Source organism: Triturus cristatus, chromosome 12 (assembly GCF_964204655.1).
Source record: "Triturus cristatus chromosome 12, aTriCri1.1, whole genome shotgun sequence".
Taxonomy (NCBI): Eukaryota; Metazoa; Chordata; class Amphibia; order Caudata; family Salamandridae; genus Triturus; species Triturus cristatus.
Genome location: NC_140595.1, coordinates 293,535,759 through 293,549,797, shown reverse-complemented (window position 1 = coordinate 293,549,797; position 14,039 = coordinate 293,535,759). Strand labels below are relative to the sequence as shown.

At 45.3% G+C, this 14,039-nt stretch overlaps 1 protein-coding gene across 8 annotated transcripts in view; it reads left to right on the top strand.

Moving 5' to 3' along the window:
* Positions 1-14,039, top strand: part of NDRG4 (NDRG family member 4) — an 885,840-nt gene that overhangs the window by 651,384 nt on the left and 220,417 nt on the right. For all 8 annotated transcript variants that reach the window (XM_085637547.1, XM_085637545.1, XM_085637548.1 and 5 more), the window contains one exon: positions 9,929-10,034. In XM_085637547.1, coding sequence (XP_085493673.1) covers positions 9,929-10,034 — 106 coding nt within the window. The remainder of the gene's footprint in view (positions 1-9,928; positions 10,035-14,039) is intronic.

The window sequence follows — 14,039 nt, the reverse complement described above, 5'->3', positions numbered from 1 at the left end:
CAAACACACTGGAAGCCCCGCAACGCCAAGCTCGCACACACAGTCTTACGGTAATTGAGCAGTCCCTTAGACCAGTGTGAATATTATAATATAGTTTAGCAATCCATGACTAATAAATATAAAATGACATCTCAGAAGTGAACGCTTTATGTCTGCACACATTATTCATGTGGGAAATGAGTGAGAATGGTTAGAGCTGGCTTTATAGGGCAAGATGGTGCCCTGGTGACCTCAGCCAGAGCTTTGGCACATCCTAGAGTTGCGTTTGTTGGCCCACCAATAGTGAAATACATTCAGGTTTGGCTAATGGACAAAATATATATGTATTCTTTGTTGAAATGTATTCTTGTTAAATTGTTCTTCTACATAAGCATTCAAGTTGCCCTGAAAACCCAGCAGGAATTTATTATGTGATGGCTTTAGAGAACAAGCATTGAAATGCAATAGGTCTCGCATTTACGAGATTATTGAGCTATTGGTGTTGTAAATGGCAACGCCTTTTATTTATGTGTTGTTTTTTAAACAGATGCATTCAGCGCCCATGCTATAGATTTTTTTTTTAAAGCGTTAGGAGAGAGCATCAGGCAGGAAATAGTGCTGTAATTAAAGCCTACTGAGTAACAGGGGGTGTCGCCATGGGAGGTTAGAAAATTAGACTAAGCCTATTGACCAATGAACAGCCACAGTTTACAGTGGACAGTGACAAAAGCCAATAAAATATATGGGTGGAGAGTGGGCGGAGCTTCAAGTCCCTACCTGAATACAGAATCCCTCGCAGAGCAGCGGATGCACTGCCCAGGCTCGACCTAAAAACCTAGTCTTGTCTGCTAGCGCTGAGTATTGTTTTGTTTTTTAGAGCTTCACCAAAGGCATCTCTCATGGCATGTCAATCTCAGGTGCCCAACAGCTCAAACAGGACTTACTCAGCATACCTCTGGGTGTAGCCACCTCTTTCATGTGCCATGCAATCCAGGAGCCACACACACTTTGTTGCCCTGAACAACACAATCAAAACACCCATTTACACCCTCACTCCACTAAGAACATGAACATTAAAAGCTAAAGCTTCCGCCGCTGGTGCACACAAAAACTCATGGCAGACGTTTTACCCTTAAACAACAGAAGAACTTGACTCAATAAAGGAGTGGCCTAATAAAACAAATAAAACAACTCATACCAAAACCCAAAAGCACCTCTTGTCAGCTTACACACCCAAAGACCTCAAGCATTTGAAACCACCAACGCACCACCCATCTTTTCATGCAAAACACCCATATGGGGCCACCAACCTTCTCAAGTGAAGGCTGTATTCCCAGTCTTGCTATTTTTGAGCAACCAGCTACGAAAACAGCATCCTGTCCCCGACTGTAACAAAATAATTCACTGATAAAGTTCCCATTATACCTCTTAACACAACCAACGCAATCAATGTATCCCTTACTTAAAGCATCTTCCTAGACTTCCCCAGAACTAGATAAACCCCTAACCAAGTGGTTCATAAACTGTGGTCTGGGGACCGCTGGTGTCCGCGGATTGAAAATTAAATAGTAACAGATTAATAAAGTGTATATTAAGAGTGAAATTGTAAAATCGAATTTTTTATACGTTCTGTATATCTGAAGGAATTTGAAATGGGAGGCAAAAAACTTGCTTAGTATCCTCATATTGATTTGTGGGTGCAGTGCAAGTGCATCAAACAATATACTAAAAATATTGAGTTTCCTCAATTAAATTTAGAAATGCTCCAATCTTCCAATTATAAATAAAAATACATTGTATTTGTATATGAATTAAATAAAGTATTTCTGCATGTGTGTGTTTGATCAATTCTTGTTTTTGTACTTTTTGCATATTTTCTGGTAGGAATCATAAAAAATGCTTAGGCCCTGGTCCCTAGCTTCCAGCTCAGTGGGGGTCCCAAGATTCCAATATTGAGTCAGTGGCTGGGGTTCAGTATTGATTAAGTGGGGTCTACAGAAGTCAAAAGGTTAAGAACTACTGCCATAGCCTATGAAAGTCAACCACCACCTCACATTCATCAGAGGTGTTCTAAAGCTGTTACCATCTGTAAAAACGGATGAACACCGGCAGCCTACTCTCTACCTCATGACTACAGTTCAGGCTTCAGACTACGTTACAGCACCGATACATCCACAATCCAAGTTGTGGACCAGAAACACCTCTTCACAGACTAGAGTGCCCTAGCGCTCTTCATCATAACCACTTATCAGCAGCCTCAGTACATTTGATCATGAAACCCTCAACACCCTCTAAATGAGCACGGGTATCAGTTAATACCATGCTGCTGCATTCTTTTCATACTTCTAATCACCCATAGCTTGTTCCCAGGTGCTCCTCAAGGTCGCCACAGAGCACCAATGACATGCGATGTCCCACAAGGATCCAGCTGATCCCCTGCGATCTTCAGTCTCTACATGAAAGCACTTAGAAGCCTCTCACCAGCCATAGAACCACCATTCAGCACTACGATGATGATTCCACACTGTACCTAAAGGTATTCCCTATCAGTGACATTGCCACCCTCAAGTACTGTTTCTCCCTTATCCAAGCATGGATGTTGAGCATCTGCCTTCAACCGAACCCAACCACTGGCTCAGACTGGGACAGAAGGTAGGACTAGGCACCTTAATAAAAGTGGCCCCTATTAGCAAATCAGGCAAGTTTTCGAAATCATACAGACACACTGTATGAGTATTTAGCGAGGTTTTGGTGATGGCATGAATGTGTGCTTGCTTCAGGCAGTGTGTGGTAATACCAGAGAAATCAACAGTAACAACCTGCCGACCAGACCATAAAACAGGTCCAGAAACAGCCAACAAAAAACAGGCCCACACACTGACCTGTCAGACCAGCCCTTCTTGCACTGCCAGATTCCCCTACCAAGACCCTATTTGTTTGCATGGCTAGTGGCATCGAATAAGTCCACATTTTGGATGCCTGCCAGTAGGACCTCAATATCCATCAATGAGCCCAAAATCACGGACTTCATGACTGGCGCTCACCCCTCCTTTAAAGCTCCTTTCGGCCAGAATAGGGGCAATGTTTTATGAAGACTATTGTCCCGGTGACACCACGAGAGCTTTTCAGAATGCGAATAAGGGCCTTATTGCTAGCTGCAGAAGAGCACCGAAACGGCAAAATGCTATTTTGCATGGGGCTCCGGACATCATTGTAAAGTAGCAATTTGTATAGGACATAATGCCTACACACGCACATTTCGACTCCCATGAATCATATTAGGTCACGGCAAAACGGATTCGCTGTGATCACATGATCACCGATTCAGTCTCTGAATCTTAATGAGCCGCGCAATCCTGTAGGAAACAATCCTGCATAAATACAGCCAGTTCTCCCTCTGTATGTTGTGTTACTCCCCTCCCCCGTTCACTTCCATGGCAATTACTGCTCAGTAGAAAAAAAGACAAATTGAGGCATCTCTGCCTGCCCGCGCCGCCCACCATTACTGTCACAGCAGTTCCGAGAATGTGTTCTTTCAGTGGGGCGCTTTTGCAAATTGCCGGTTGTTTTTCAAGAGGACGGTACTTTTATTTTCTTTCAATGTCCTGTCGAAATCAATGAAAATCCCGGGGGACTCCAGGCCAGTCCGGAATAGAAAACGACAACTGTGTGTTCTGCTACCCGTGTACTTGGTGACCAACGACAAAAATGCAGTCTCATTTTCAGAATGATAAAAAACTTAACGCTAACTACCGAATGAATTTCATTACATTCATATTATTTTCGCACATACATCACGATAGCATTCGACTGGTTGTTTCTGTTTCTGAGCCAAGGGCCAATCTCAGCCGTGTCTCCTAGGGTTGATCAGTGCATTTATCCCCTCACACCCTCCAAGGCATCTCACTTTAAAATCCCTGACAGTTCAACCACACTTGATGCGGGAGGCCTCTGTGTGCCGCCACCTCTGTCCAGGTCAGCTGTTGGTACCATCCTTCATTCTCTCAGGTTCTTCCATCGATTCGTGTGAATCCTCCCTCTCAGCTCACATACATAATGTGGAAAACGAAAAGTGATGGGTAGAATGCTTGAATTAATCTCAGCAACTGGTAATTACTCAGGGCCTCATTCCAATCCATCGGTTTTGCCCACCAAGCAACCTTGGACATTAAACAGCCATATTTAAACAAGCCTTGTTCTCGTTCCAATAAGAACGGTCCAGCACAAACTGTCAAGTCAGATCCCCTCTGAACAGCAACACAAACAACCGGTGAACAGATCAGGCCTCTTTAGGCCTCAACAGCAGATGGCAGCTCAAGTTCTGTGGCACAGTGAGCACGTCTGGGCATATCCAGCACTGAGGAAAATAGGAGTGGAATTCTTGAATTAATCTCAGCCACTGGAAACTAGTCAGAGATGTATTTCAAGCCATCATTGTTAAGTCCATGCCACCTCAAACAGAAACCAGTCATGTTTAAGTCAGCCTTGGGTCTGCTCCAGTAAGAACAGTCCAGCTGAAAAGTCCTCTTCGACTGGCTACAGAAGCAACTCAAGGCCGATTTCAGTTATTAGAATCTAATCAGTAGGGTTCAGCATGAGTCCTAAGGCATCACAATCACATGACGTGATGTGGTGCACGCACACCTAAATGATTAATGACAGCCCTATCACTCCTTTTGAAAGATTTCAGGGTACTGAACAATATACCAGAGGCATTCACCATAGTAAGATTGGGTGACACTAATGACTATACAGAGAATAAGCAAAAAGTATAAGTTGAAGGTCCTAACTATGAGGTGACAAGGTAGGGTGAGGTGTTAACTGCATCTGATTAATACCACTACCCCCGTGTCATGTGGTCACATTTAGGCCCGAGTAGGTACTTCACCATTTTACATGCTCACGTTTTAAAGTCGCCTTCTTTTCTTAATCACTGACATTTGCTTGTGTGCATGTGCAGGATAATATTCTCTGAAATGGCTTTGCTTACATTTACACTTCTTTGTCCATGAACATTCTGTACAAGGGCTGAGTTCACCACCCAAAATGCTGTTGTTTGTTACTATGCGCTCGGCAACTGAGCTATAATGGAAGAATCAACAATAGCGGCCTGACTGGGGCTCCATCATGATTGCTTGAGTGCAGTTTATTATATTAATATCACTCCTTTGTTGAGGCAGAGGAGCATTTTGCTGGCACTTCTGAAGTTGCCCCCATGCCGGTATTCCAGCCCTGCTGATTTCTGTTTACCTCCTGTGAGAGATGATGGCCAGCTCTCTGCTAAGACAGGCTTCCTGATGGCACTTACACACAGATAACGAGGGGAGTTAGATCACCCTACAGGTGTTCTGGCAGATTCACCCACCTTAGACTCCTCAGGATAGGTAGTGTTAGGTAGGAGCACAAAATATATTTGTAATTATATGCAAGCATATATTCTCTATAGCAGCACAATGGTTGAATTGTTTATCTTCTTCCCCATTCTCGTAATGCTGATCACGCTATTCTGTTTCCTTCAATTGATTATTGCAGCACAAGTATTTTAAACTAGAATCATAATGCTTCAATAAATATTGAAACACCATGTGTATTTCTTTTGTATCTCTTTGGGTATGCATGAGTTACCGAACTAAATGGTTCTAGATCCGTTTCCACGATTTCCTTGGGAAAATCAGGGGTGTCATGTTCTAAGTTTACACATTCTACCTGTTACCTTGCCAGGTTAGGGGTACAGATGGTGCACTGTGTGCTAGCAGGACTAAGGTCAATATATCTTGATGGTGTGCATAGAATCAGTCTTGCACATTTTTGATGTTGATGTTGTGCAACAAAAGTTTTACTGAGAAAGTATGAACCATACGACACCAGGTGATGTATTTAATGGGCAGTTTTTTCCTTGAAATGAGGCACAACACATAATATTGATATTCAATAGATCCAATTGCTATTTTGCATTTTTTCTAGTCCTTTTTCCACCCCAATAAATGTCTCCATGTTTGACTTGTCAAAACCTGGCAGGCAAACTGTGGGTTTCTAACGCAACTCAGAATTCTGATACCTGTGTAAAGTCCAGTTTAGACAGAATTAACCCCAGCTTGTAATTAAGGTCTAAATATCAATGACCCGCTGCAGGTAAAAAGTCTCATGACTTGAAAGTTAAGGACTTCTCAAAATTCTAACAGACTTGTTTGAGGTTGGGAGCAAAATGCCTGGTTTGCGAAGGATTCCTTTGCAAATAGAAAACTGCATTTTAGGGGCCCCTTTCCAAGGCATGATCGCTATATCATGGGGATGTATTTCCAAAAGTTGGAGGAGGGTAGCGAAGGATTCTGAGAGGCTATAGAGCACCATTGAGTTAAGAGACGATGAGTACTGCTTGTTTGGTGACTTAGATGATGTCTGGTTGGTTAGATTTGCTTTTTTGAAGTGGACTTGTTTGTTATCAGGCAGTTTGTAACTTTCTGACTGTGTGTCCTGAGTGTACGCTGGGAGTCAACTTGGAAGCCTAGTGATATTGTTCAGGCAATGGTAGGGTGGGGTGCAGAAGCCACTTAGTACCTTTTTATCAAGTGAGACCTGAATATTGGGGTTCTGTTTCAACAAGACTGCTAACTAGACAGTGTAGCTGAGACAGGAGTTTAGAGAGTAAACGCCCTTCACATTAAACACTAATTTGGAGTTGGAAGTTGTCAGCATATGGGTGAATAGAAACATCTTTGTTCCATACGCAAGAGAGACTAGCTGGCTATGGTGGAGTATTTAAAGATTCTGTTCCAACTCATTTTTGTACACAGGAGAGGAAGGGTCCAGGACTTTCCCATGTCATGCACATGTACGGTATTAGTGTGAAGAGTGACGTCTTATGCCCTAACGTGTTTAATGTGACAGAATGGTCCTGTTGGGTAAAGAGACTGGTGTTCTCATTGTCCAAGTTAAGGAGGTCTATGTTGAGTTCTTACAGATCTGCAGTTTCGATGCTCAAGTGTGGAGAGGTGTGGCTCACTGGTTAGAGGCGGCAGATCCGCAAGCAGAGAATCGGCCAGGGACCAGGGTTCAATTCCCGACGCGGCAGGGTCGTGGACCAGGGTCAAAACGGACTCGATAATTCTCGCCTCGGTACCTACTCTAACCAGGAACACACTCGGCAACTCTGGGCATTAGCTTGCCTCATCTCCACAACGGCCCCCCACATTCGCCGGGGATGCCTGGTTTCACCTTGGAGATACCCAGGAGGGACCATCTCACAGGGATAGCCAGGACGGGTTCCCCAGCGGTCTACAGCGCCACGGCGCCTCAGGGCAGCAGTGCGCTTTACAAGACACATACATTTACATTTACATTTACATTTATTAAGTCTAGGAATAGGTGGTCAGTGATAGGGCAGTATGTGCTTAGCTTAACCCAGCGGGATACGGATTGCCATTTTTAGGAGTAAAGAGTACCCAGTTTTAACTTTAAAATGTCTTGTGAGAGGGACTTACTGGGATGTCAATAAGTGGAGTCAGAGCTGCTGGACGGGGTAGATGCTCATCGCTGTAGGTGATAGCTTTGAGGGATATGTTACAGTGCAAGTGAGGTTGGCCAGCACTGGGGAATGTCCGGAGCTTCATTTTGATGTTGGTATGAAGGACTATATATGGTAAGGTACAGTAGCTTTGGATTTGCAGTCATTTTAAGTCGGGTTTTGTCTATTTTAATTTTATAGTGTGTGTTTTGAATCTTTGCTTTCATGGGTGTGGTGGGGCAGGGGGTTGAAACACTGACAGACATCCTTGGGGTAAAGTAGTATATAGGCCTATTATAGATATAATCTTGGGCATAAAGTCTTTCGTCCTCTTTGAGAGAATAACAATATCTGAGGGGCACATGGCCGGTGGACTGGTGAAATCTAGTTGGGGAGGCTCTTAAGGGTGAAGGGCTCCTGTTGAAATATATAATTTATGTAATCCAAGGTTTCAATTTTTGTGACAGATTAGTGTGCTTAAATAATGAAGGCCTTTAGTCGGTGAACAAAGGACTCTTTGTAGAAGAAGGAGACCTCCTTTTTTAGGTCTCGCCTGGCGACGCAGCGCTAAAGCGCTGTCGCGAGCGAGATCTATTGTTGCTAACTTGCCTCGGAAGGGAGACAGGAGATGGGCACGCGCATGGCGATTGGAGGTTGAGAACGCGCCCGTGAACACGCACGTGCACACACGCGATGTGCACATCTCCTGTCCCCCTTCCGTCCTCGAAAGCCTCATGCAATTTCATGTTTTTTTAATGCGGGGTGAGACAGTGGCACACAGGGAATAGAAACAGTGTTGAAACACACAGTAATGACACTGCACTGCCTCGCCCCTTCTCTGTTTATCGCACGGCAGTGACGTCACACCCTGCGCATGAAAGTTAAGCTCGCACTGCGCTAGAAAGTTGGGTACTGCACACGGTTCTGTGTTTAGCAGTGGCGCGTCTCTCAAACTCACAGCCTGGTGAGGCGCTTTGCTTCAGTGCACTGAGTCTGAGTAGCGCGGCGCTCACAGGCACGGCAGTGCCGTCACTCACCCACCTTGGTCGCCTCCCAGTAGCTCTTCTCGGGCAGGCAGGCTCCTCTGCCGTGCAGCATGGCGTGCAGGGGCTTGTCTCTTATATTAAACGACCTCACGTGCCTCAGGCGAGCAAGCGCCAGACCTGGCTTTTACGAAGGCCTCACACAGCACCGATTGCCCTCCCTCCCCCGGGGTGGTACGCACAGGCGGAGGTGAAAATGAGGTGCAGCATTTAGTCAAGGAGTAGCGTGCACGGGCTTGGCAATGGTGAGAACGCGTGCATGTCGCGCGCATGGGTTTTTTAGGCTGAGCCTGAGTCAGTGCGCATGCACTGTTCTGCGAGACATGTGGTGGAATAGGAAATAGAAGCTCAGCCCATTTTTGTCATTGACTTCTCAGTCTGTCTTGAATGCTGACTTCTGATTCGAAAATAGGATTGTTAGTCTCCTTAGTACCACCGCCTCTTCATTTGTCACCTCCCATGGCGACTGGCCCCTTTACTTCGTTTGTTACAGGGTGCGTGTTATTTAGACTGTGAGCACCATTTTCTTCACTTTGTTTTAACTGCAAGCAGGACGTGCTTTGGTGCCTTGTTTACCCCGCCCCCCCTCCTGTTGTCCGTGCCTTCTCCCAACCCCAGCCCGCTGTCGTCGGTGCCTTGTTTACTTTAGACATTAATACATTTTAACTGTATGCTGTTGCGACCAACACCCCGCTATTGTTGCAGACACTCACCATTTCTAGTGGTTCCCTGCGCGCCCGCACCTAGGACGCCATCCGACCTGCAGACTATGGGGTTTAAACAAGCATTGGCAAAGCCAATAGGTCGTCCTATGGAGATCTGTTGGCTCTGCCAATATCTTTTCTTCATGCTGTACAGTATCAAAGCAGATGCTGTGGAGCATGAAGGAAAGTTTGAAAAAATAAGCACAATGAAGCGGCTGCCAAGTAGGTGGACAAACAAGAGCAACATGCAGTGATGGGACAGAAGCACGCCAACAAACAAGACCAACGTGGGGGCATAGAAGTACAGAGGCGAGAGAGCGCAACATAAGCATGGGTGGGACCAGAAGCATACCAGTGAAAGCGACACAGAGCGCATGCATGAACTGGAGAGAAGCACATGAGGGAGACAGCTCAAACACATGCACTGCCGTGGAGTGCTTCAACAAAAATAACAAGCATTTGCAATGCAATAGGTCTTGCATTATTAAAGTTTGAGCTATTAGCATTGCTAAATATTGCAACACCAATAGCTCAAACTTTAATAATGCGAGCCCTATTGCATTGCATATGCTTGTCAGTGAAGGACAGGGCCCTTTTTTGGGCACTACCTCACATCAGGCTAAATCTCTAACAAATGGAGTAGTACAATAAATAACGCCTCTAAATAGCCTCCTTCTTTTGCTCTTGTCCTGTATTAGGAGCACGATGTGGAGACTCCCTATGGGATGCTACACGTGGTCATTCGTGGATCCCCGAAAGGAAATCGGCCGGCCATCCTGACATACCATGATGTTGGACTGAACCGTAAGTATAGCATTCCTAAACTCCCATTTACCCTATGTTGACTGGCCTCTGGTTTACCCGAGCAAACACATAAACTTTGAAATCTTTCAATTTGTGGTCTGGTTTTCATCATTCTCCATGCCTGATTTAGCTATTAAACCCAAAGCAATGTTTTAGATCGTGGTTTACATGCTCAGTGCAATTTATTTAAAAAATCCACAAATTCCCATGTACCTTATTAATTGAGTTTTAGTGTTATTTGGCACTTTCATAGCTCACAATCGTATTCTACTTTTGCACCATAGCAGAGAAGAACAAGCATTTACAATGCAATGGTCTCTGCATTGTTAAAGTTAGAGCTATTGGCATTGCTCATGACATTATTTTTGTTTATGTTTTTGTTTTTAAAACATTTAAAGAAACTGCATTGTTATTTACAATGTCAATAGCTTAATCTCTCTCAAATGCGAGACCTATTGCATTTGCACCCACACACAGAGCCACACACACAAAGCCACCCACACACACACAGCCACCCACACATAGCCACCTACACAGAGCTATTCACATAGAGCAACCCACACACAAATAGAGCCACCTACACACACAGAGTTACCCACACACAGAGAGCCACCCACGCATAGAGCCACCTACAAAAAAGCCACCCACACAAAGCCACACACATACACACACACACATAGAGCCTCCCACACACACACAGAGCCACCCACACACACACCGAGCCACACACACACAAAGCCACACACACAGAGCCACACATACATACACAGAGCCACACACACATACAGAACTAGACTTTAATGAAAAGATCCAGGCTATACCTTAACAAGAAGTACCTGCCTGGGAGGGAAGCTGGAGAATTTGCATGAGGAGCTCTGCACCTGATGTGTGTGGGGTGGGACACCCTGCAGTTGCTGCTCTGTCTGGAGGAGATGAAGGACTAGGGACTGAGTTCAGTCCGAGGTGCTGGTGTGTAAAAGCGGTGTTACATGCACGTGTTCAAAAGCAATTCATAATACTTGCCTGGGGATATTGAAAATAAAATGTGCATACCGTACTGCTCACTCTTTCTGACGCGTGTGAATCACGTGCATTTTATTTTTAAATATTGCACAAAATACAAATGGATTGTATGCATGTCTGTTAGTGAAACCGTTAGATTGTGCATTCTTTAACACTGGTCGACGGTGGCAAAAACAGTAACGGGCTAGGTAGGGGTGACTCCTAACTCTGGTAGCCCAGGGCGGTGCATTCACCCCTCATGGGGGAAGCAGGAGAGGGGCAATAGAACATCAGCATCTCTCAAATCCTGGGGACCACTTAAGACAGGAACACTAGACACACCCTTCAGGCGCACACTGTGGCAGCCCCGGTGTGAGACTGTGCTGAAGCCTCACCTTCTGAGAGTCCATGGCGACGGACACCGTGCTCCGCAGGATCCTCCAGTGACTTGGGTAAGTGACTTCAGCTGGGTGAGGACTGAGGAGCAGCGGCCGAGGGCCTGTCACCGCGCCCCGCCCTCTGCTGCTGTCACCCATCCCTCCGCCCTCAGGGCTGGGAGCCAGAAACAGGAAAGAAGGACTACAGAGGCAGGCAGGCAGGCTGAGCGGGGGGCGGGGGCTCCATTCAGTGAAAGAAGGCGGCCATTGCGCAAATGTTTTTTCTCAGTATGAGCTGCCAACTCGAGGCAGCAAATCGGTAAAATATTGAGTTTGTCCCACGTAACTACTATTACCGTTTCAGTTGCTAACTACTAATAAATATAGGTGGTCATCACATTGATATGTATTGATGTCGCTTTGTTTTTCTAATGCTAACCTCAAGTAAGTTTACCAGCCTAATGACAATTAATATTCACACACTATACTCCTGTACCTTATTTCCAGGGCTTAGCTTGTGTTGTGCACGTGACAAAACCAACCTGGTTTCTGTCTTCAGGTTCTGCCCTATCACCGAAGACGAGCTAAATAATACTACACGTTAGATAGAGAGACGACCACTGACCGATCTGGTATCGTCTCTGCAGATAAAGGCAACGGAGGCCGCCATCTTGCAAGTTTCTTATCAGTTTGCTTTGTCCAGCAACACCCGTCACACTCATTTGTTTCCCATCAGGGGAACAAGCCCAAAAACTAATAGTCACTGGTTGCTAGACATCAGAAATCAGTGAGTGCTTTTACCTGAAAGGGCCGGACTTGAAACGCCGAGCAGCAAGGAAGAGGCGACCCCGCGTCCCACTCCGTGTAAAAGGGGCGGAAAGGGGCGGGGCTTCAAAAAACCGAAAGAAGTGAAAAAACACGCCCCCGAATCGGAAAAAGACTGGGCTTGTTTGGAGAGACAAAGCTCTCCTCCAATGGCTGACCAGCATTTAAGAGGCCAGCCAATGGAGAAGAGGGAAAAAAAGGGGCGGGTTAAAGCCCCACTCCTAAAACCTTAAATCTCGCGAGCGAGACAGCGCAAGCGCAGCCTTCGCTAGCCGAGACCTAAAAAGGCTTGCGCACTGACTTAGCGTTAGATTTTAATGGAAAATCAGCTAATGTCTGGTGGGAAATGCTGAATCCCATAAAGTGCCCGCTGGCCAAATTTCAGAAACCGTACTATCGTTTTGTGAGTGAAAGTGAGCTGTTGGGCTCTCAGAATTCAAACATTGCCTCCAGGAAGGGGAGGATTCTTTGTTACTATCACTCTCAGTCAGGGTGCAAGTCACAATGAGTCAGATTTTCAAAGCTTTTTCTTACTTCAGATTTAGGAGTGACATACTCGTCTCATGCACATCCAGGAATAAGACCATCTTGGGGAATTTTTTTTAATTCCATAGCCAATTCTTTTTAACCCCGCCCATAGTGAGAACGTTATTGTTTTTGGGGTTGGGGGGGGAAGCCGGGGATTTTCCTGGAAATTCAAAATTAATTCATACCCAAAACAGGAATAACCCAACTACAGAAACAAACTTGCAAATCAAACCTGATATCTGGAAATTGAATTTGGGCGATATCGGGGATTGCACTTTTGTGGTATTCTAGATTGTGGGTCTGATTTCGAATTTGAGGCTAACAGAAATTTCTGCAATTCCTGGAGTGAAACAATAAACCTGTGGGCGATTTCGCCAGTGGCGTATTCCTCACCACAGACACCGTATGTTGCTGGTTATTCATCTCGTGAACTCTCCTCCAGATTTACCGTTTCCTCCATATGTTAGAGGATCTCCTGTTACCACTGAACTGTAAGTCAGGCCTGTATGAGTTTATTCATCAGAGTGGGGTGTGGCTGAAAAACAAGCAACACTTCTCCAACCTCAAGGTGCAGTCGCATCTCTCAGGCCCCTTCAGGTCTGATATTACTATGGAGGCTTATTCATACTCTTCCATTATACCAAGACGAATAAGCACAACGCGAGCGCTGTAGTTAAAAATTGATAACGCTTGTGTCTTCGACTTGATGGGGCTCTCATAATGACTGCAGCGAGGGTAAAGATGAGATGTGGTCATGTACTTCCCATGGATTCTTCTCCATGTTAGTCCACCTCTCCGTATGCCAACACAGTCTCTTGAGAACCAGTTTTCTAAGGTCTGCCCTCGTTCCACAGTTCCTTTAAATGTCTGCTCATCATATGGACCAATGTTTGGAAGCAGCCAGTGTCTTAGTTGCTGGTGGTGGACACCTGCATTCATTTTTGGGCAAGGGAAATTATTTTTCCTCAGCAGTCTTCGATCTAGATCAAGAGAGAGAAAAGCAGACGTTGGAAGAAAGACGGTGGGAGCAAAAGTTGCGAAAACAATGACAAAGTGAGAAAATAGGAATGAAAAAGAACCAGCAAAAGTGAGACAAAGAGAGAGGAAAGTGTAAGATGATGGCAGAAGGAAGCGTAAGGTGAAATAAAAGACTTGGCAGTCTCGGTATTCATAGCCACCTGCAGTGCTGGCACCTGATTCAGGGGCTTGCTTGCTTTTCTTACTCCGACTAGTACCTTTTTGCACAGTCAGATAAGATGGGAAAATGAAAAGA